General features: G+C 37.6%; 2 protein-coding genes and 1 long non-coding RNA gene across 7 annotated transcripts; 1 reads left to right on the forward strand and 2 right to left on the reverse strand.

The window, feature by feature from the left end:
* The first annotated feature begins 937 nt into the window (after positions 1-937).
* SWEET3 (Nodulin MtN3 family protein) lies at positions 938-14525 on the forward strand. Of its 5 annotated transcripts, none has more exons than XM_088722435.2 (6): positions 938-1254; positions 1361-1463; positions 11883-12105; positions 12958-13119; positions 14015-14134; positions 14223-14525. In XM_088722435.2, the coding sequence occupies exons 1-6, from the start codon at positions 1203-1205 to the stop codon at positions 14391-14393; spliced, it is 831 nt and encodes a 276-aa protein (XP_088578561.1). In that variant the 5' UTR covers positions 938-1202; the 3' UTR covers positions 14394-14525. The 5 variants fall into 5 exon arrangements, 3 of the variants coding, with proteins under 3 accessions (XP_088578561.1, XP_088578562.1, XP_026658742.2); XM_088722436.2 differs by having other exon boundaries at positions 943-1254; positions 1376-1463; XM_026802941.4 differs by lacking the exons at positions 938-1254; positions 1361-1463 and adding exons at positions 11553-11684; positions 11766-11802.
* LOC113462459 (uncharacterized) lies at positions 11675-14188 on the reverse strand. The gene is made up of 2 exons (XR_005512930.2): positions 14060-14188; positions 11675-12019 (listed from the first exon to the last, which is right to left on the reverse strand). It is a non-coding gene; the product is annotated as an uncharacterized LOC113462459 (long non-coding RNA).
* Positions 14526-18161: 3636 nt separating the features above from the next.
* Positions 18162-24121, reverse strand: TROL (thylakoid rhodanese-like protein). Its single transcript, XM_008785608.6, has 8 exons — positions 23264-24121; positions 21586-21688; positions 21399-21485; positions 21108-21182; positions 20941-21015; positions 20767-20847; positions 19028-19279; positions 18162-18532 (listed from the first exon to the last, which is right to left on the reverse strand). Exons 1-8 carry the CDS (start codon positions 23911-23913, stop codon positions 18485-18487), a joined length of 1371 nt encoding a protein of 456 aa, XP_008783830.4. The 5' UTR covers positions 23914-24121; the 3' UTR covers positions 18162-18484.
* Positions 24122-24926: the final 805 nt, after the last annotated feature.

Raw genomic sequence — 24926 nt, forward strand, 5'->3', positions numbered from 1 at the left:
GGAACCTGCTATTCTCCTGCTATTCTTGATGGCTTGTGAAGGGGCTGTAGAGGGCTAGCGGACAACAGTGGCACTTTCCAATGAAAAGGCCTCCAACTTCCATTGTAGGCACCAGCCGGTCAAAAACGTTCGAAAAAACAAACATTTTTTGTTAGTTCTTGTCGATGATTAAATAAGCACCATGGTATATGCATCTAAATACAAGACATCTTGCATGGATCATTGATGAAATTTGGATCCTTTCAAACATAGAAATAGAATTTGACAGTCTGATTCGACAACCATGGTCATTCGTGTATTGGATTATAGCCTGACATGGTGGAGCCAATGTATCACGTGGAGCGACTAAGTACATTTAGGTTTGGCATAAATAAATTTGGATCATAAACGGGTCAGCCATTTCAGACTTTTGATCCGTTTAATCCATTTTGACTCATTTAATAATTAGGTCAGGCCAAATATTCCACACATTTAATCTATTTAAAATCTATTCAACCAATTTCTAATTTATTTAACCTGTTTATATCCATTTAATTCGTTAAAAAAACCTATAAAATCTGACTTGACCTGTTTAATGAATAAGTTATATGAATCGGATTGTGGTGCCTGTTTAATAAACTAATCGAGTCCAAATCTGAAATTTGATATGTTTAATAAATAAATCAAATTTGGATCGATAAAACTTTGATCCAACAACCCGAGTTGCCACCTCTAGGGCACCATATCCATCCCATGATTCTCGTCACCATCTCCCCATTATAGCCTGGGTCGGTACTGGTTCTACATTAACCAAGTTTACCAATATATGAGCAAAGATTTCCGGTGGCTAACAACATTGCTTGTAACCCATGAACGTGAACGTATCGGTAGACCATACAGATAAAGATGACGAAAGTTACGATGCTTTCATATTTTGGAATGTTGGGGGCTGCGGCTTTAGGGTTGGGAGAACCAGGCTTTTGGGTGCAGAGCCCCAAGCTATAGGTCCCCGCAACTACTCGTCAGAACTGGGCATCTGGCTTGTTGGGTGGCCTCTCCACCTGCCGTTCCAATTTGCTCGCTGTTACTCCCCACCTTAAATCCCAGGATCTTTCTCCTTCATTCAAATCCGAGAGACACTTTGCGAGCCCAGAGCTCTTCCTCTTTCCCTACTTAGGCAGTTGGCCCTCTTAGCTTGCTATCTTGTCTTCTTCCTAGGAGCTATGGATAAACGCCCTCGGAAGCTCCCCAAGACTAGTGGTTATGAGTCAGAAGGTTTGCAAATGTTTCTACTCTATCTCTTCCTTATCGTTGGCTAGTGGTTACTTGGCTTTTGTATATCTTAAATGATATGGCCTGTTTGTTTGGTGTTTTAACTCAGTTGTTCTGATGGCAGAAGTTAGTAGCATAGAGTGGGAGTTCATCAACATGACCGAACAAGAAGAGGATCTCATCTACAGAATGTATAGGCTCGTGGGTGACAGGTAAAATTTTCCTTCCTTCACTATTGCTTTCATCAAAGCATTAGCAACAGTATGTGCATGGGTAAATGCTGCTTCCAATTCAAAAAACAACTTCTTTCTCTAAATGGTGCATAAAAATGCAAGAGAAATACATAAAACGATCGAGAAATTAATCCTTCACTAGTTTGTGATCGTTTTTTTTTTCCTTGTTTTTTTTAGATTTATTAATTAACACAATTTTCATTACCGTGGGTGCTGCAAATTTAACGAATGAGCTTCCTAGCTTCCCATTCTAGCAAGCTTTAAATTATGGCGTTAACTTTTTTAGATGAGATTTCCTAGCACTGCTCATGTGGATCTACATGCAAATTGGCCTATTATAGTATTTATATTGCTCTTAATTATTTGGATGAGGGTTTAAGTTAGATGTGTCACGAAAAGTTTATTGTTGTCATAGGTTTCTGTGCAATATATTAAGAAATTTTAGTTTTTAATTGGACAAGTAGTTATGAACTTAACCTCGTAGGACTTTTAGTTGAAACACAGATTAGCAAGTTTGTCATATAGTGCACCTAATCCCAAAAACTCGTTAATAATCCTCTAAGGTTGCCATAAGTGTAGGACTTTGACCGAGTCATTTAAAATTGCTGACACAGTTGTTATTAGGAATAGGTCCGAAATCCAACCTATTTGTTAATGATGAATCTCCCAACGAACCTGGCTCAAGAAAATCCTAAACTATACATCTATGGTAGAGCTTTAATACTATTGGAAAGCTACACCAATATAATTCTCTAAGGTTGCCCTAAATGCAGGACTTTGACCGAGTCATTTAAAATTGTGAACCCAATTTTTATTAGGAATAAGTCCAAAATCCAACCTATTTGTCAATGATGAATCTCCCAACAAGCCAGTCTCAAGAAAATCCTAAACTGTACATCTATGGTAGAGCTTTAATACAGGCTATTGAAAGTAAACTTAAGACCAAAACTCTACCAAGATAGTTTTTTTGAACAAAATGAGCAAAACATGGTTACTTTTACGCGAGCCAGTTCTGATGATTTGCCACCATTCTGCTACAAGAAAAAAGCTTCTCCTTTCAGATAACAAACGTGTAAAAACTCATCAAGCTTCATTTCAAAGAGACACAGATGAAATGAAGTAAGCCACAAACTTGTCCGGAAACCCAAACTACTGTATTTTGAGTTCAACCTTCTATATCAATCTTTTTCCTCACATTATTATTGTTATTATTATTATTTTGTCTTAACCTCGCACGACCTTCAATAAGCATATCCCAAATGAGAAGCCAAATTGCTTATGGCGAACTGTCCAAACCTCTAAAACAATCATCAAGCCTCCTCTTTTTCTACTTTTATTTTTTTCCCCTTGGTTGGGGCCAATCCATATCCCTGTCCTCCTAAAGCATATATCGGGGCGCCGCCCTTCTTATCCATATCTTTTGAAGGAAACAAACAGAGACCCATCACCCATAGAACTCGAAAAAGAAGACCTCACTTTATTAATGAAAATAAATAGGAATAAATATTCAAAAGATAAAAAAAGCGATTTTCATTCAACTGTGCTTGAAAGAGAGAGGATATGATATTTTGTAAGCCCCAATTCCACTGAAAGATTGCATGAACGTTTTCCAACCTTGTAGAAATTCTCTTCTCCCTCTGGGTTATTATGAAAAGACTTTTATCTCCAAACCAGTGTCTCTGGGATGTGGGCCATGGGACTCCGCATTAGATAAGAGTCATCGAACGTCGTCGCCTTCCTCAACTTTTGTGCTTGGCGACCTTTTCCAACCCCCTCTCCTTTTTCCCGTATGCAAGCATTGTGCTGTCGCCAGCCTGCAGGAACTTGTGAACTGAACTATTTTCTGGCAGGCGATAACATTTTTTTTTTTCAGTTTGTTGGATAAACTTGTTCTTGAGGATATAATCATATAAACATCTCAATCTTAGAGAATAGGAAAAGTTTTTGATGATGAACACGAAAGTATAAAACTTGAAAACTAGATTTTAAATCTCATGGAAAAAAAAAGAAAAAAAGTCGTCCGAACCGAAGATATTTCACGGTGCGACGATTCATAAGGCCCACGCTTGGGATAATAGATTTGATATCATGCCGGAAGAATGAGGAGCAGAAGAAACAAGGGACCTGAGAGAGATCAGTGACACTGCAGAAGAAATAATGCAGCGTCTCGTGAATGCCACCGGCAAACTGAACAACTAGCTGTCCTCGGGAGCCTAAACCCGGACTGTGGCCAAGCCTGCCAACTTTCGGTCAGGACCAGCAGGTCAAGTTTATTCGTGGACCGACCTCTGCCATCTGACTTTAGCTGGACAAAAATCCCCCACCAGACATTAAGCCAATAATTGATCCCACGTTCTTTTTTTAAATTTGAATATTAATATATATATATATATATATATACAATATATATATATATATATATATATATATATATATATATATATATATATATATATATATATGTATATATGTATATATACATATACATATATACATATATATATATATATATCACTTTCTTGTGCTCCAATTTTTTTTCTCCTTATGATTCGGTAAGGACAAAAAAATTTCAGAATAACAAATATTATCTATTTTTTTTTAATTCGAACCCATAGTTGGTGATAGAACTAGAACAGATATTTTTAGTTTCTTACTCACGCGGGCCCATATTTTTGCTTTACTATCACTTTCTAACTCCCAACTTCCCCCCAAATATATATATATATAAATATATATATATATATATATATATATATATATATATATATATATATATATCGGTCTTCTTTAATTTTACAACTATTTTTATGATTCTGATTTTAATATTTTGCGGGGCTATTACTAGGTGGGATTTGATAGCAGGCAGGGTCGTTGGCCGGAAACCAGAAGAGATAGAGAGGTTCTGGCTAATGAGGCATGAGGAAGCATTTGCTGAGAAGAGAAGCAGCAAAGGACAGCGAGCAGAAGCGAAGTTAAGAGATTAGGACGAGGCTTAAATGTAGCTTTCCCTCTTTCTGTTTTTCATTTTTGGTAGAACATGTGTTATTTTTCGGTGAAAGAGTGTGCGTGTGTGTGTGTGTATTTTTTAATTCTATTAATTCAGCCTGTAGGGATGAGTATGTGTCTCTAATGTGAAGGTAAGCAGCAGCATAATTCTTTTGCCCCAGACTTCGACTTAGACCTCGCAGTTGCTTTATTCACCAATCAGTTTCGTTGAGTACAAGTATTTGATGTTGTCCTCGAATAATATATACTTTGTAATGGTCTATAAAGATTCCCATGTTCGTCTTTAGCAGTTTTTGAAGCACATATGATTTGTTCCCTCGCACACCTGTCTTAGAGCTAACACCTGTCTTAGAGCCAGTGGCTACTTGTGGGAATCCCTTCCGTTCGCCAGAAACTCCGAAAGAAGACATGGCCAGTTAATAAAGTTTGCTTTTAGCACTAGCCTCTAATTGGGCATCTCTCAAGATTTTATTTTTTTTCGAAGAGGAAGATTGGAAGACCCCATCGATTCATTTCACGGAGAGAGACTCCTCTCGAGATTCACTGATTCTCCGGCGGCAAAGAGGACCCCAATACCTAAATATTCTAGATCAATTACTGGGGGCTTGTTTGGCACAGTTGCTACTCTGCTTCTGTTGCTCCCCTTAGTGAAATCCCATCAGAAGATTGATGCAAAAGAAAACTTCTAATTTTCAGCAATTAATCTTTGCTTCCAAAATAAGATTTTCTTAAAAATTCAATTTGAAAAAGGATTTTTGTCGCGCCCTAGATCCGGAGCATGACATGGCCTTGCTACCATAGGGTATTGCTCACAATAACACTTCATATAGTATGATAAAAGAAATGTACAATGTCATTTGTTAAACGGAAAGAAGCAGGCATAGAGTATCTAAATCCAATATTTAAATTTTCTTTCAATTGCATAACCCAACTTTAAAGTTAGGACAACATTTATTGCTAGCTTGCAACTATGCTTCAAGTTTTATTCTTTCATCCTTCATTCATTTATTCTTTTCTGCTCCTAGCAACCTTAATTATCTGAAAAAAATATAAAAAAATAAATGAGCTTTGCGGCTCAGTAAGTAACCATGCGCCATCTTACCAGATCAAACATGAATTTTTACATGATTCAATGCATCATTTAGAAAGTAGAGTTATACTGTAAAGTAAAACATTCCATAATCATAATAACAAACTGTTATAGCAAACCAATCATATATGCACAAATCATGCAAGTTCATAAAGCTAATGATGCAATTTAAAATATCCATATTCGTCAATTATTTGCTATTTATCCATACTTTTAATCAAAATAATGCTCACAGATTTTCATGCTACGGTTACTATAATCCCATGACAGGGCCGTTTTTGTAATCGACAAAATTTTATGGTTCATATTCGTCACCAACTTTAACCCATTAGCAGAGAGCCATTTTCGTTGGATGCTAGCTCTAGGATGTCAATTGGCCTCCATTTCTAGAGACGGTCATAGCTATCTGAGAGCTCGTAAAACATTTCATATTTTTTTTATAAATCATATCTTTATAAAAAGGTTAGGAATGCTAAATGGCATTGCAAAATTTTAAAATACATAATCATGCTATATATTTCATTTTCATAATAACATGCAATTTTTTATATCATAATTTATTTTAAAATGCATAATCATGCTATATATATCATTTTCATAATAGCATGTAATTTTCATAATCATAAATTATTTACAATAATATATGCAATAACGATGCTATTTGGCCACCCCTAGCTCACCTAATTGACTTAACCTACAAATTGAGAAATCGCTTTTTATAATTGTGGGTACAAGTAAAGGATCCCTCTCACCTAACTCGGGGTGCTCAGAGCATGTATCTGCTACCCTCTCTGAGCTTATTCAAAGAAAAAGGGTTGGCTTTCGTGGTGCTATTGCATCACCAATCTATACATTACCGTTGGAGAAATGGCCAGCTATTTTCCAACTTACTGCATTCCATTTTGATGCACGGTTCCAAAAAAGATGAGCTCCAACTAGGACTGAGCAAATGCGACCCAGTTGTTAGGCAAGACACAGATCAAGGATAGACATGGCCGGAGTCTCGAGGATAAGCTTGAATTCAGATAATGTTAATATCATATCTGGGATAAGATTGTAATCAAATAATGTTGATCTTGTCTCTGGGGAGACAAATATGCGTCCGAATGACGTTGATCTCGCATGTAGAAAGTGTCCTTTTTTGTCCCACACTTTCAACGTTAGAACGCTGTAGATCAAAGCTTCCATTGGTATACCTCCAGAGCGAAGTTTTAACGATACATCATAGAAGACAGCTTCCCAAACATTTTCCACTTCGAATATGCCACGCCCCGCCTGCACGGAGCACGCAAGGCACCCAGTGCCCATGTGGGACTCATATGAGAGGGGAACATGGGGCTTCCGTGCCAAATATTGTATGATTCTGGAGCCCGCACATACGCGCACGCGCTGTTCAGAACTCTTCTCGGTTTTGTTTTCCACCTAATATGCGTATACAGGATTTGGAGACATCCGTCTCATATGCCTAGACTCTGAAACGAGTCTAGCCGATGTAAGTTTTTTCATTCACCCACCTTCGGATTAGAGCCGTCCTCGGCTCTGATATCAAAATGTTACGCCCCCGCCTGCGCGGGACACGTGAGGCACCCAGTGCCCACGTGGGGGCCACAAGAGGGGGGAACACGGGGCTCCCCTGCCAAATATTGTCTGGTTCCGAGGTCCGCACGCACGCATGCACGTCGCTCAGACTCTTCTTCGATTTTGTTTTCCATCCAAAATGTGTCTGCAGGATTTAGAGACACCCGCCTCATATGCCCAAGCTCTGATAATGACTGAGAACCTTTCATGCATTAAAGACCCGAGCTATACTTTCCATGCTACATGTGTCATGCTCAGTGTTGCCTACGGTATTAATCTCAATGGGTTGCCAATTCGAACTCTAATGCTCGTATTCCACGCATATTCTTCTGAAGTGTTCGTACTAAGTTGGGAATTGTGATTAGTTTCCAACGATGATCATATGACTTCATCAATATTCTTTACTGACCATTTCTCACAAAAACAAAAAAAATCTCTACCGACCAATCAAACTTTCGTACGCATGCATAATTGCAGGACTTGGGCCGTAGGTGATCGGCTTACGTCAAAAATTAGAATTCACGGTCCTTCCACTCTCCATCAGCCTCCACAAACAAAAGAATTTTATCTGTGATATTATGCCCCCTTTCCATATGAGTCACTCCTAAGGTCCTCACAGCAAACTTCTAAATGATGATTGCCTAGGAGATTTATCTGATCTCTTTGTTCTGAAAGATTAATACCAAAAAAAAAAAAAAAGGAAGAAACAGGACGAGATATCCTCTCAGGAAAATTTTTCAGCCTATGTTTGCTAGTTTGCTAGTAGTTTTTTCTTAAATGGCAAACATAATAGCTTTTATTTTTTTAAAAAAAAATTTAATCACAATTAAAGGCCAGGGTTTCTGTAACAATGTAGAACCTCATTCAAAATGGCTAATCGAAAGGTATTATTCGGATTTCTTGATCATGTATAAGCATCCAAGATCTATCCAACAAATAACTGATGTGGGGCTAAACACATGCCCCCATAGATCCTCACATAATTTTTCCATTTAAGTTCTGACATTCTCGAGAGACTAAAAGTTCAAATCCATTCAAATCTAATAATAAGTACTACCATCGGCCATGGTCAATCCCAATGGATCAGTATCTTCTGTTCACATAGGTTATGGGCTGAATTCGCTCTAATGCTATTTGTAACAACTCAGGACCTCACTCAAAATGGCTAATCGAAATATATTATTTAAATTTTTTTATTCTATATAAATATTTAAGATCTATAATAAATAATTAATATTAAACTAAACACATAACTATATAGATTCCCATAGCTCCTGTAACCAACCGGGAGCAGTAGACCACTTCCTAGCGAGCTAAATGGCCGATTCTTTGCGGGCTGAAAGACTCCCCTGCCAAGAAATCAACTTCGTAGCAGCATCACATCATGGTGATAAGTGATAACAGTCGCTGTTGGTGCTGCCACGTGAAAACTATAATGTTTTACATCAATATATGTTAAAAATATTTAGTGTTTTGGGCGGACACAGCTCGACAAATCCAGTGACGTAACCACACCATGGCATGCAGGGTAATCCACAAATAGAGAAACGGGCCTTTGCCGGAGTGGTGCGCCTCCGAACGAGCAAAAAAGTCCATTAGCGGTAAGGGCTCGTCATGCTTGCTTTGCAAAGTAACTGTTCTTCAATTGTCGTGCACATTATGATTATTAAAATAGCTAGGATGACGAGGTATGCTTTTCTTTTTTTTAAAAAAAAAATCATTAATATCATAATTTTACCGACAAGGTTGCAATAATTCGGAAAGATAATCTCCCTTCCAAATCATTCCATGTGTCTTTCGATGAAGCAATCTGCAAGATCGTTACCCTCTCGATCACGACGCATATTTGTTATTTGTCTAACATTATTGAGACAAAGTTCAAGTGACTCCAGTGCGAACGAAAACACCGAATAACAGTAGCATATCCAAAGAGGCTATGCTATCATAACCAAATTTGCAAAAACGCTCTCAAGATTCACTTATTTTGGGAAGAAATATCACCTTTGGGCAATGGGTGATCAACAGGAAAGTGGTCTCCTGCAGAGTGGAACATATTTGAAAGTTGTTTTCCGCACAAAGATATCACTGTTCATTGCTCGTTGTGAGCTAAGAATAAGACTGGATAATGATTGCGGAATTCCGCCCTCCTGCACCCAACAAATCGATAGCAAGTTGGCTAAAACAAGTAGCCCATAAAGGAGCAAATCCCTCATGCAGTGTAAGAATCGATGCCTGTCTTCCTTCAAAAAAGAAAGGCCCTGATGCCATGATTACCCTTCTTTCATGAGATTACTGGTCTATGGTTTTGAACATACATGAGAATACTTGATCAACCCATGAATGGAACATCCAAAACGTACACCTCACTGTATGTGGAGGCCATGCAGCAAGGGATCCATATGTCTGTTAATGAATGTGGAGTTGGATGATGCAAGAAGTGGGCGTATCAAGTACTTATTCTTTATTATATGCGTCCTGCCATACTCACAATGACTACCAACCAAGCATTAGTGGTTTCCATCCCCTTAGCTTATTGTAAATCACTTATCTTAAATTAGTGGCATGATGTGGATCCAAATGAAGTGCTTATTGGCTCCTTTCTGGAGCTTTAAAGAGCCTGAGAAGTGTTGTCTCGCACCTCCATGTTGAAAAGATAAAGATCATACAAACAACCACAAAAATTAATGGGAGTGTTTTGATTCATAAGGCTCATCATGGAAACTGGTTTGATTAGTTAAATAAGCACAAGAGGTTGGCTGAATCCAACTCGTGCATGGACAAAACCATCAATATGCTACGAGCCCCACAAAGGCGCAGGCACCCCTTTCGTCACGTCGGCCCCACCCGAGCCTGCCATAGATATTTGTGACATGCACAAGATAGTATCTCTGGTTATCCACATTTTGCAAGTCTTTAGTTGTATGATGTTGAACACCTGAGCTGAAACATGGCAATAGAATAACCGGTGGGCCAGAAGCTGAGTGGGAACCAAATAGTAATCACGAGGGAAAAGCATACATAAACTTTTGACATAATAAAACTGAGTAGTTTACAATTTTGAAGATCTCTTTAAAACACCAATATTTAGATATAATCGCATCCTATCAGGGGGGGCAGAAACTTTTATCAGCCAAGAGATGGATCATAATTTTGTGGCTATTCAGCACATTCACCGCATTAACTCATTTTTCCACGTGAATTTAGCAAAAATTAACCTTATGATTTTTAAAACCATTGATATCTTTATTGCATTTTATTTATCTATGTTTTCAGTAGTGATTACAATGTTGTCGATATGGTATTGTGTAATATGTAGTTTTGACATTCTGACAACTATTACCGATAATCCTCAATCAAGTTTTACCTTGAAAGGTGCGAAAATAAGCAGGCATATTCTCCTAATGGTCCTCTAAGAAAAGTTATCCATGAGATGGGTGGACTATTAATTCATGGCTTGCCAACTTCCACAACTCCACCCAAGAGGCCACCTTTTGTTTTGAGATAACGAATCTAAAAACTTATTAGGTCACCACCAACCAATTGTCTCGTGTAGGATCTCAGCACAAAGTTGATGATAGCTCAGATATTTGGGAGTGAGATGAAGTAAAACTATCAAAGTTAGGAACGATGGGCATCAGGCACAAGAGTCATGATAGAATAAAGTAACCAGAGTTTGGTTGCTCGCATGGATTTGATGGGGTACCAGGGGCAACATAGGAACAATTCTGGGATCAACTCCTTTTTTCAATGGTTCTCTCCATCATCAACCAAAAATAAATAAAGTCTCACCTTTGCATATGAAAACCTTGATCACTCACCTAAAGAGCTTACCTCATAAGCATGCCTAACAATACCCAGCCAAGGCCCACAACCACTAAAACGGGGCCGTATGGACTGTATGGAATATAATTCACTCTCTTGAGATCCACAAGAGGAGTATTCTAATAGATTAGGTTCCACCAATGAAAGTCCCTTCTCCAGTCATCCAAGAACCAAGTGTCACTAGCAGGGAATAAAAAGGTTGCATGGTTCTCCCAAAAGATACTTGTTACTCAAGTGGAGTTGATTAGTGGAAGTCATATGCAACAGGTTCCAATCACTACAGAACCCAAACACTAAGAGGAATACACTATGTTTTGTGCGTTCTCCAGCATATTTTTGTCAGCTCTAAAAGCCTATTTAACCTTGTACGATTTAAAATGAATAGGCCAGTAAGTGGAACTCCAACTAAACTAAAAGATGCTAATGGTAAAAGCAGACCATCTGATGCCTGTCTCAACAAATACAGTCATGTACTGATGATTTACCTGTCCATTATACTTCCAAAGGAGTTTATTATTCTAGTTGTGACCATTATAAATAGTCCTTGCATAATGCAAACCAATGTCATGCGACATTGGCAGAATCATCTCTCTCGCTGGCTCTCAGAACCTTTTCATCTCCAACACAAGCGTCCTCCAAACCTATTCTTCTTCTTTTTTTAAAAAAAATGGGAGACACCATGCATGTGGTAGTAGGAATAATGGGTATCTTCTCTTCCATTTTATTTTGATCAAGAGAGTTAACAACACCATGTTCTAGCGGCTTACCTCCCATTGGTTTTGCAGGGAATGCAGCTTCTCTGCTCCTTTATGCAGCACCCATGTACTCAGATGTATCTCACTTTCCTAAATAAAATAGCAATTCAACACTGCTACTAAAGACCTTTCATGTTCTGTTTTCAGATTAACTTTTCAGAGGGTAATAAGGAAGAGGAGCACAGAAGAGTTTTCATGCATCCCATACATCACTGCTTTGCTGAATTGCCTTTTATATACTTGGTATGGTCTGCCGATAGTAAGCCGTGGATGGGAGAACTTTCCTGTCATCACCATTAATGGATTAGGGATACTACTTGAAACCTCATTCATATTCATATATAGATGGTTTGCAGTGCCAGAACAAAAGGCGAGTTATACTGCTTCTTTTGTATCCTTCTATTATGTTCTTCTAAGTAGTTAATTTGTTCATGGATGTTTGATGTTCATACCACATGTTTTTCTACCTTAGGTGCCAGAAAAATATGGAGGAAGATAGTCGCCTCCAATTTTGCCAAATATTTGATACCTAATTAACTGATGTATTAGATATTTTATTGTTTGTGTGAATATACTTAGTGCTTGTTTTCTTGCAGTTTAAATTATACACCTTTAGATTAACAGATATAATAAATCCATGATTTACAGGGCATTCACCATCTAGCTGTCATCAAATGTGAGAAAAGGAGATACATATGTTTGCAGTTTGTCTTCCAAAGAGTATCAAGATAGTTACACCAAACTATAGTTAATTGTGAATAATGATAACAATTTGTACATGTAAAAGCATATATGCATAAATGCATGTTCATAAAAGTGGCCTACACTGTACAAAATGTTTCTAAAAGAAATAAAGAAACATCCCATATTAATTTTTACCTATGCGAGTAAAATTGCTTCTGCAATAAAATGACCAGCAAATTTAACGAAGTGTCCTTCATAGAAATTTCTCTTGCGGTGTTAGAATAGGTATTCACATGTTCATCTTGACTAACCATTTGCTCAGAACTAGCTATATTTACATTAAATGTTACTTCTTGTTTCCTTTTTCATGCATGTGTAATATTGTTTATCATCTTAGTTTGTACCTGCCAATGCCAGAGTATCTGTTTGTTAGTGCTACCATGAGATATAAGGTATACCCAAACTATTGTAGGCCAGTATGTCTTTTACTTATCACTATTGACACTGATTGCTTGTTAATTTTTGTCATATGGTGCAGAAATTTGTTTCTTTGATGGTGATGCCAGTGATAGTATTATTCACTACGACTGCACTTGTCTCAAGCTTTGTGTTACAGAATCACCACCATCGAAAAGTGTTTGTTGGAAGCATTGGATTAGTGGCCTCCATATTCATGTATGGTTCTCCACTAGTAGCAATGGTGTGTTTTCTTTCCCATATATTTGTATGCGCTTAGTCTTCATCTTAACTAGCCTATGAGCATTTAAAAATTAAGTAGACAGTTTTTGCCAATGCTTAATGAACATTTTCCTTATTTTTGTCAGTACAACCAATTTGAACAACATTTATAAAGAATTCATGTTAAATGTCTAATATGATCTTATTTTATCAAAAATATAGTTCAGCCATGTAGGTGCTTTTGCTAAACTTTACTGACTGAAGTCCGTTCATCTTCTAGATTGCTCACTACTGTTCAGATGACCAGCTGAAATGATGAACTCTCCTCAAAAAAAAAAGGCAGCATCTTTTAGGGTCCAGTATTTGTGTCTATCTTGGTTATTTTTACATGAGTAGTTCCTTTCCTGATGGCATCTCAGTTTCTTGGTAACCATAGGTTTTGTCTCAGCCAAGATGGTAGGCACACATGACAAGCAAGAAATCATTAAACTCTTCTCAAGAAATACTCAGTCTGGAGTCTGGACCAAAGCTGCTTACCATTTTCTGAATGGATTATCATCTTGCATTAACTATAAAGTCTCTTAATAAGCATGGATTAAGTCAAATTAGAAATATCTCTAACTTTTTATCATTTATTGTGGTGAAGTGCATAAACTAATGACAGAGAAACATTGGAAGCAACTACTTAGGGAGATATATGCATCAACATGATATCACAGGAGGTTGCATGTTTGCACAGAGATATTTTCCTACATTTGTGGCGATCAAAAAAGGATATACAATTTAGGCCAATGCTTCCTTTTATACTTCCTATTTTATATTATTATCTTTGCTCCAATTCATGTAGATCCAGGCACAATTATTTAACTTGAAATGCCAAAATCATTTAAGAACAACTTGCTTATCTTCAATTGTAGAAGCAAGTCATAAAGACCAAAAGCGTGGAGTTCATGCCCTTCTACCTATCATTCTTCTCCTTCCTTTCCAGTTGTCTATGGATGACATATGGATTGTTAGGACAGGATTTTTTACTTGCGGTCGGTAACCTGAAACCATAATACCTTGATATAAGAAATCAAGCATCAAGCTTTTCATGTCAACTAAGCTTTGAAATTTTTGTTGCAGGCACCTAATCTCTTGGGCAGCCCGATTGGCCTCCTTCAACTGGTACTATATGGCATGTACAGAAAAAGCAATAAAGCTCCCACAGAAGCAAACAAAAAGGATTTGGAAAAGGATGGAGCAAAATTTACAACGCAACAACAAGAGGTTAATGAAAAAAAAATTGACAATTGAAAAAAGAACTTACATCCTTTTTCCACCTAAATATGCATGGTCCTGTGTAACGTATAGCACATTAGAACAAATAACATGAGCTAGATGGATATGGCTATGGCACCTCAAAATAAATCTTAATAACATTTACAAGTGTTTTGCTGTTCTTTCACTATTTCACAATCTTTCAAAGTTGAGAACTTGTATACTTTATAGAGAAGAGATGTCCATGCTCTAACGGCAAAGCTGAAATTTGTTGATGATGAAGACATAGTAATACTATAGCCCCTGCCATCAATTTAATACACATCCAGTAGCCAATTGATAGTCTTCTCCAAAAAGGAGCCAAACTTGGTTTCAAAACATACTGCACCCACCTACTACTTTTGTTGGCCCGAATAACCAGTATCTCAATAACCCCAAAGCACAATGGTCAAAATGAGAAACAAATTGAGTATATTCCAGAGTACAAGACTAGGCCATTGATCAGAACTAAATAAGAAGAAAACCAGAGCTATTTTCTCTCTCCTGAAAAGGTGGATTGGCATCATTTGTGAGATTTAACTGGCACAGGATAGAGTAGTCAGACCTTAATCGGAAGATATGCTTGTCTGGTAGGGCGGACGAGAAAAACCTGCATATGTAAAGGACATAGAAGAAGTAGACCTTAACTAAAAAGGTTTGCCCCATACCTATGGAGCTTTACGGATTAAAATATCAGCTCTCAAAGAGCTGGTCTTCAATTTCACACCAAAAGCAGCCTTAAGCAAGAGAAATCCTAAAGAGCAAGTGATTGACGAGGAGGCATAGCTTATTCATTCTGCACTTAAGCATGTGCACCATCCAAAGTTCCTCTAAACTTCGAAAAAGACTAGCCACTTAGAAAACTAGATAAAATATGATATTGGAAATTGCCTTCATCCCTGAAACATATAGATAGGCCAAAAGGTTGAAAAAAACAGTTCCTAACCCCAAAATGACATAGGTCCAAGCTAGAAGTCCAAGCTCAATGGGCATTTCAACAGACCAAAGAAGTCCTTTGATAAATGCCTTGTATGTATATAGCGGCCATCAACTAGTTCAAGATCATAGCAATTTTATTCACGGAGACAGTGCTGCAAATTAAAGTGTTCTAAGTGGAAAATAATTTGGAAATCTCCATCAGCCCATATGTCATGGGAGTGGTTAACTAAACGAGAAGAATAACATTTCACGTTCACTTAGCTTAAAAAAATAAACAAATTCATCTTTCAAAAGCAGCGTTCACTTATTTGCAACATAAACCACAAATGAAAATTGTAACCAATCATTAATGTAGCATAAAAATGCAAAATGACTAGTGATAATATCTCATTTCGAAAACCAATTCAATTCCATTACAAAAGCAGATCTGAAGATCCATATTTGGCGTATTCTACAAAAACATGACTGGTGCACCTATTTATAATATTAATGAAAAGAACTAATGGTGCAATAGAATTAATAAATTCCTGTTAATAAGATTGAGAGATCAGCTTCAACCATCATTTCACCCATAGGAATCATTTGTATGATCCGATCGCTTATTTTATTCATGAATTGATGTTATGAATGGCATTTCCATTGTACATTTTTCTGTCAAATGTATTCTCATGTACAGAAGGAAAGATCTCCAGAGTCCCTAAGCTCGTATATAGGACCACTAAAGCCCCTGAGTATATAAGACCAACCAGAGTCCCTAAGCTATCCGACGTGGGATCATTCCTCAACACATAGATTGCTACACATCATCTCAGATAACTAAAGCGGAATAATTTATTGAAATAAAATCAGAAAGTACATCAGTAACACAGGTACAATAAACACTTGCATGGAGAATAAAACCAATGCGGTTTAGATTCAAGCAACCAGTCCAATCCATGAATCTTGCAAAGCAACGTACCCAATTGAAAGCATGACAATGTTAAATCTAAAAAAGAAGGTTATAAGCCAAACCAAGAAGATCGAGGAAGTTGTCAAATCACGAACAGCAATTGGATCTCATTCTTTGCCCATATCTCCTCCAAAATAATCTGTTCAACATATCCGGAATTAACCTGAACTTCCGACAGCAGACTGCCTCCTCCACGATCTTGAGGATACGCTGGTTTACAAGGATGTCGCCAATCTTGGAATACGCGTCCGATGACGCCGCCATCCAAGGGATTAATGGTTGATCGGAGATGGGTTCTCTCCTCTTGTTGTCGCAGAGAACTAGGTTCTTGGCGACCGATAAGAGGACTGATGATATAAGAGGGGAGGCGAGATGAGTTCTTGGACGGGTCAGTCGAAGTATAAAAGAGAAACGTACATACTTAAGAAGAGAAGGGGGGTTTGGGGAGCTGCAAACCCTGCGGATATTTTTAGACCGCCTCTTCGTTTCGGAGAGAGATTACCGTTTTCTTGACGGCGTAACGGGTCTTTCCGCCGTTCAAATATCCAAAGCGGTAGGCCGCCTAGGAGCAGCATGATGAGATTCCGCAACCCATTTTCTAAGACAAAAGAGATTCCGTGAACCCAAGCACGCAAATTGGCCCGCGCGCTCCATAACTTTGAGCTTGGTTCGCAAAAAGTATTTTTCTTTCTAAAAATATAATTTCTACAAAACAAATTTCTAACAAGAAAATATCCAAAAAAATACTTTTGATATATTTAGTTGATCAGGAAAAAATAACAAATTTTCAAAGTGCTTATGTTTGGTTGTCCATCCACTTTCTTGAAAAAATTATGTATAATTCCTATTATACCTTTAATAAAAATTAGGTTTTTAATGCCACTTTAATGCTTCTTTAATGCTGAAGGGCCTTTTTGGGAAAAAATAAAAATGAAGTGATTCCCGCGCCACGGAAAAGTAACTTTTTTTTCCATGTTTCTCATGGAAAAAACTTTTCCATGTAATGTGGGAATCATATTTTCGTGGAAATACAACTTTCTCGTCTCTCTCATTTGAAAACTCCAACCAAACAAGAGGCATCTCATTAATTTTCTATTGACCACACTTTCTCTCATTCTTTTTTCATGAACCAAACAAGCCCTATATATTTAACAAGAACATTAATTATCAGTTTTGCAAGAAAAGACCAGATTCTTTTTTTTTTTTATGACAGTATGCATTTAAGAGATTCTGATTAATCTTAATCCTGGATCGAAGTAAAAATAGGGGCGATATCTTAAAAAAATATGTTTCACTGATTCAAAATATATATCTTGGATGTTCTGCAAAGATGCGTTGGCATTCTGTAAATATGTATCATCCATCCTGTATTTAAATCCAAGCACAGAAGTATCTACAGAACTTTAAACATTTAATGCTCTGCCAAAAAAAAGTGCAATCTTTTCATGCAAAAGTTCACCTAAAGATGCGAGAATTGAATGAGGCATGGTTCAATAGCAATGCTAAAAGAATTGGAGAAAAAGAAACTTGAATTATCAAGGATTTTTCCTCTTCCATTCTCAAGTTACCAAATTCTTTCCCATGTTTTTATTTTTCTTTTTAAGTTTTTGTGTTAGGCAGTCTTAATCTGTTCAGGAAATAATCATGAAATGCAGATTAATGTTGCCACCTCTTTTTGGTAGTTGAGATGTTCTGCTTTTTCAACTTTTGTTAATTCTTGCAGTACTCGCTCTCAAAATGCTTCATCTGCCTTTTGGGCTACATGTTGGAGCATGACCCCCCTTCTTTTTTATCTCAAAGTTCAAAATTATGTCTAATTCAGTGATACATATCAAACCATCAGAGTCGCAATACACTGTAATCACTCTGACCGGCACTTGATCGATACTCAGTAGATATATCTGATGAATTAAATAGTCGATTACAAAGTAAATCAGCAAAGCAATCCCATGCACATACTTGAGATTTCTTGCCACTTGTCCCTACATATACCAAAAAGGGAGAAAAGCGGACAGTACCAGCACAGACTGCTAGACAAACAATAGAAATATGCAGGAGGGCCTCAGTTTATTCTATTTTACAAAGTTTGAGACATCATACGATGCGATCCTTCTCTGGTATGCTGCTGAATGTCATCGAGCTCAGCGATGGAATGCAAGACAAAAGAAGACCGTGAATTCCACAATATGCAGTGTAGCCTCTAAGGCGGTGAAGGAGAAGGTGAAGATGGAGGTTTGAAATCTGGATACTGCACACATAAATGAGATGCAGAAAATGTAAGTCATAATGCCAACCAATTAATCACTGAACTACTTCTGATTAAACAATCAGAAAGCTAGCAGCATATCTGCATTTTTTTTCAAACCCTGCAATCATCTTACGAAACAACTCCAATCACCAGTACATGATTCTATTCTTTCTTTCTTTCTTTATGTTGTATAAATTTCTAAGAAATTACAAAAATAAGATGCCTGGCAATTTTTTCAGTCCCAGTGCTTTCCTTCATACTTTTTTTCTTTTAAATTCCAACTTCACATTCTGAGTGGTTATTTAGATTTCTAATCACCCTCCATGAGTGAATTAGGTTTATCTAATTTCCTTTTTAACACCATCAAATATAATTTTGTGAACTAACTCTTACACGAGGATGCATAAAACATTTTACTTTTTGTTGAATATGTGGAAATGAGTATGATTAAAAGTGTGCAAGGAAATGAAGTAACATGTAACGATTGAGATTTACATATGGGTAAGGCGAAAGAGGTCTCGGCATTACTGGAACTGATTCTTCCCTAACTTCTTCTATGGGAACTGAGTTGACTGTTGGCGAAGGTTCAGTTGAGGCTGCTTCTTTCATCTCGGCTTTTGTTCCTGGAACAGCATCAGCTTTTTGAACTGGAATGGAAGATGTAGAAATATCTGGATTTCCTTCTACTGGTGCTGGTAGACCAGCCTTCACAGTAGTAGGTACCGGTAGAAGAGCCCTGCCAATCATCTATTATCCAAGAGAAGGCATATATTATTCACCATCACATATGAGCAGCAACTCTCATTTTCTGAATTTAGGGAGCCTTTTAGCTTATAACCTTGAAAAGCATCCAGCAATCTCAATCCAAAATCAGTCTTATGTTTATCATTCTTACAGAATGTCTAGGATATTACATTTAAAACTCTGGAAGGGTTCTGAACATTTTATTCCTGTTGATTCATAGAAAATGACATAGGTTTTTAAAATCACACCTTGTGCCCATATTAGTCAAAAGATAGTATGGTCTACAACACCATTCTATGCCAAGTATTAGCTGCAGTTGTATGTAAAGTTATTTAAACCATTAGCAAGCTTGGAAAACATATTTTTCTTTTTATTGAGGCTATCACGCAGGAAAACGTACATATTTTCTTCTATAGACTATTTTGGATAGCCGGCGATAATGCATGTTTTGAACCTAATTACATATCCATTGCTTAGATAAAATCAATAACTCTGTTGTCTAAACATAACAAATAAAAACATAACTTGTTTTACCATATTACTAACAACAAAGGAAACTATATCAAATAAATTAAGGAAAATATCCATTACAATAAGAACATCGCAATAATGTTCAGTTCTTTAAGCTGTAACTTTATTTTGCACTCATCCATATTGATAATTATTCTGTCCTGTTCCCAACGATGCTAATGATGCCTTAGCATTATATGTATCATATCGTAAGAGAACCATGAGGATGGTACTTGCTCTGTGACATTGACAGATATACTCACTTTTTCTTTGGTTACAGCAAGGTCTTGAAAGTTGTTCTTAGAAAATGCAGAGAGGAAAAATTAGCTCAAGCAAGCATTTAGCAGCTTCAGTTAAGGTTTAAATTTCTAAGAATTTAACAATATATATGTCTTTTAACTTCTCATTAAGAAAAAAAAGAGCGCCGAACCATTAAAAAATCTAAAGTTTTTTCTTATTTTCGAATATGGAATGCAAGAAAATCAACTGTTTTCTTGATTATTTTTTCATCTATTTAAAACCATCTTATTATAAGTATATTTCCCCCCATGTAAACAGAATGATACAGATAATATTAAGAGACGTAAGGGATCAAGGAGAGCACAAAGCATACATATGCCTTAGATATTTGTTGTAATTTTTCATTATATTTTCCCAAATATCAATGTTGTATGTACCTTTTATATGGCCTGAAAGGAAATACAAATCTATATATGTTTGCACATAGCTAGAAATCAAGACCTACTGAGACTCCATAATGACTTCAATAATACAGACTTACAAAGAAGTTTGTCTTTTTTGAGATTGACATAGAAATACTTTCCCTTTTTTTACTTCCAGCTCATCAGTGTAGCATACAAAAAAAGTTATGCATATGCATGAGTCGGTCCTTGCATGTGGAAAACCATGTCACAATTTTTTTTCCCGCAGTTTGCTTAAATGTAATCCAAAATGCTTCTAATATTCAAGATGGTATGTACCTTTATCTCATCAACAAGCTCTTTGGGAGCAACTTTGGTGTTCAAGAACTCATCAGCTTGTTGGAGAGTTACCCTTCGGTCCTGTCAGTGGAACAAACAAACATAAAATACCATCTGCTTGAGTTCATTCTTAATTTTTAAAAGAGGAAAGATTGGCAACTGTAAGATACTAACTTCTGCAAACAAGAGTTTCTTGGTAACAAACTGAATAAGAGCAGCAGACCCTAAAAGCTGGAGTACTGTTTCTATCTGCAGCAAAAAAAATATGTTATAACTGTGCACAATCTTATAGGAAGATTTCTCCTAAGAACAAGCACAATGTAGTAGAAAATACAACATACCTCTGTAATGGCAAATAGACCTATCCCGGTAGCAGCTGCTATTCCAAGAGTAACAGGCAGACTGTCTGAACTCTCCTGCACATTGCAATATAAGCATCCATATTTTTCAGAATTTTAAATTGCAAGTTCTGCATCTTTCTGTTTCAACTGCTAGTATAAATGTATATTGAAGAAAAAGGCAAGATTCATATTATTAAAAGAAAAAAGGGATGACAAAAGAAATTTGGTGCATGGACAAATTATTCAAACTGGAAACATACCCATTATAAAAGTGCAAGTTAGCCAACTTACCCCAAGTGCACTACTAACTGTATCCCTTAAATCACCAAAATCAACATTCAGTGCCTTCTTAGGAGGTGACCATGGAAGTCCACTGTTCTGCAATGGAGAAATTTGCACTAGTAAAATTATTAATGTAACATATCGATAAAAGTTGTAATTATTCACTAAAGAAATTATAGAAAAAGGAAACAATGACCATCCATCCTCGAGTTCCCTCTGCACCATCTCTTATTGCATAAGCAGCCTTGAACCCATTAGCTGTAACCAGTTCCGCAACCAGTTCAGAATTACCATCAAACCTGGCCTTGTTCAAATATTCATAAGGTCATTTTTAGTTTTAGAAACATTAGCAATTAAAGTACACAGAAGCAAGGGATTTTTTGTCGTATATTTAGTATTACCTGGACTATCGCATGAGTGTTGAGTAATAACGACAGTTGCACAAATGGTCTAGGAAACAAAGGGTAGCTTACTATTGTTGATATGCAGACAGTGCACCAAACAAGATGATTATTTCACTGCAAATTTTGACTAGAAGGGTGATCCACCTTCTAATTTCAACTTTGTTCAATCAACTAATGGTGCCAAGGCTGAAGGTCTAGTTCTTCGCTACAAATTAGTACAATTTCGCCAACAGAGAAAGAAGATCTTATCCTTTAATACGGAATTGTTTCACAGGGAACAGGAAGATTGGTAATATACACCTTTATCCGTTATTTCCATGAGAAAATGGCATTGTGTCTGTAGAGAACCCTACTAAAATGGCCAAGAAAGTTTTCAATGAATCTATGCTTTAAGTATGTAGAGGCAGTGCATATCTTTGTAAGAGGTGTGCTGCTTAACTTCAGCAAGGGCAAAAGAGTTAAAAGTCACCTGATTTTGCATGGCTACAGTACATGCATTCTATGCATCATAGCTGCATCTTAGATTGCAGAGTCTACAGAGAATACAATTTTCTGCTTTTGGTTTTGGTCCATTTAGACTACATACATCCAGGGACTGACTGCCCGCAAGATTCTAGGCAATTTTCTACTCTGTCAAATGGTACAGGACTTCTCCTCTCATTGTTAAAACAAAGTTCATGACATCTTTCAGTTTTGCACAACCCAACTTGATGAATATCTCCTCACCTTCAGGTGAATAACTTGTGCATTAGTAGATATGCAATTAGGAGGACCCAGTTCCGGTTAGTTTTGACCCAGTTCCAAATGGGACCATAACAAAATCCAACATGGACTCTGTAACCATCATGTCTGTACCTCATCTCTGGCCTAATCCAGTTTTTAGGCAGGTAATATATTATCAAGATTCTGGATCCCATAACCCAATCAGGTCAGTCCAACGTTATGCGAGAACCTTAAGTGAATTAGCTATATGAATCCCTTGACCCTTGCTACATGGGCTACCTAATAGATGCATATCAAATATCAAGTCAAGTTATTTAGTCACGTTTCATGTTCTTCAAATGTTAGGGATATAAGGTTGAGGTCTTGAGAATGCTTCAAACTAATGCAGAGTACCATGTCAAGGATTTTTATACATAAAACATTGTATCCTCCGTCTTTGTTCTGCAGGCATCTGATATGATGACTTTATTACATTCTATCAGGCAGCTGCTGCTGGCTTATGGGAACTACTCTAAATCCTGTGTCTAAATAATGAAAAAACTACTAAAGTCGGTAATTCCATTTACTTAAAACCATGCCAAACACGCACAGAAACAATGAAGAATCGTTCTAAACAATTCTATCTCTGTAACACTAATAAATTTAACAAGTATAGAATCTTAAGGAAGAGCCATGGCAGCATTCTTGGATAATAAAATAGGAACTGAATCAGTTGCGACCAAACAGCAAGCAAGTTTGTGATCTTACTTGTCAAGAACGAACAATGTGGTATTCGCAGGGTCCTTAAATTTCAAAGCCAGCTTCTTCAAGAACCCCGGCTTGTCATTTCCTCTATACGTGATCGAAACCGCCTTCTTCTTCAAACCCCGGACATCCGGGCTGCCCACCTCCTTAAAATCCCTCCCTTCTCTTATATCAAGCAGCTGAGCATCCACATCATCCGATAGCTTCGCGTAAGCAGTCCTCGCAGACTCCACCCCCCAAGGCTTCGGCTTCTGCAAAATCCACGACAGAACCAGCGGCACCGCCAGCACCGCAACTCCTCCGCCGACAACCAGAGGATTCGCCGCCCCAAATTTTACGATCCCATCAAGAAACTGGCCGATATCAAAACTGGCGGAGCCTCCGAAAGAGAAGTCGGTCTGGCCCAGAGCTTCCTCGTAGGTCAGGGCCTTGGCCAGGCCGCCGGCGCACGGTGCCGCGGAGAGAGCGGCTAAACCCCCGGCAAAACCACGGGAGAGAAGCTCGGACGAGGGAAAGGGTGGGTGGGCATCGGAGGTGGAAGGCCTCGCGAGTCTAAACGGGAAGAGCTTTTTGGGTTCTGCTTTCCTGTCTGAAGAGATGACGGTCTTGTGGAGCGAGACTGGTGTTAGGCCTGCAGCGTTGAGGACCTCCATGGCATAATTCCTCGCTGGCGTCGAGAATTTTGGAGAGGATTTGGAAGAGGGAATTCAGGAAATCGATGGGAACGCATCGGTTTCCATAGAGATTGATATGTTTTGGAGAGAACTCCTTTTTTACTCTCTTTCGAAAGCTCCAGACCTGAGAGATCGGGAAGAGGAAAGGATCGTGCGTTGGATGGTGGAGAATAGCCGCCTTGGTTTCCGGGTGGGAGAAGGGGATGGGATGGCGTGGAAAGAGACATGGGAGGGCTGCCAATGGTGGCCCGCCAAGTGGACGTTTGAGGATGAGATGGTGGTGGACTTTCTTCCGCGTGGCTTTCGTGCGGATGGAAATGCTTGAGGATGGTTTGATGTGGAGTCTCCGCTGCGGCGTTTTGCGCAGGATTTTTAATTTGGCCGAGGCTCTGAGCTTAGGAATTAGGATGGTGGAGCGGTACGTACTGCAGTCTCCCTGCTAGTACACGGGTAAGTCTCATGGATAGCTTGGTTTTTACTTTTTATTTAAAATTTTTATTATAATATTTTCATGACTGATTTTTTTTTGGATTCTATTAATGGCTCTAAATCGAAGCCTCTGGCAAAAAAAAAATAATTTTACTGTTGAATTAAGAATTTTTGGAGGTATATATTTAGTTTCACATCGATTATTCGGTGAATAAATCCTACATACTTATACAGAAATAAGAAACGTAAAAAATATCTTTCCACTAATTTTTTTTGATCTTGTTATAAATAGTATTAAAGCAGATTTAACCGATAACCTATGTGGACTAGAAAATATGCACCATATCTTAAAAGCACGAGATGCATTCTAAAAAAAGCAATCTAATGTTACTGAAAAGAAAAAATTTAAGCAAATATTATGCTAGAAATATTTGTTTCTTCCATTTAAGGCATCATGCTTGTGCACAACATAATGAATGCTCAAACACTCAGTGCATTTTTGCATGACCAACGGGAAGAGAAACTATAGCTTGTCTACCTTCGTGAGAGTTATTTGTTCGTAC

The sequence above is a fragment of the Phoenix dactylifera genome, chromosome 5 (assembly GCF_051530095.1).
Source record: "Phoenix dactylifera cultivar Ajwa chromosome 5, Ajwa_hap1_PhDact_Kaust_v1.1, whole genome shotgun sequence".
Classification (NCBI taxonomy): Eukaryota; Viridiplantae; Streptophyta; class Magnoliopsida; order Arecales; family Arecaceae; genus Phoenix; species Phoenix dactylifera.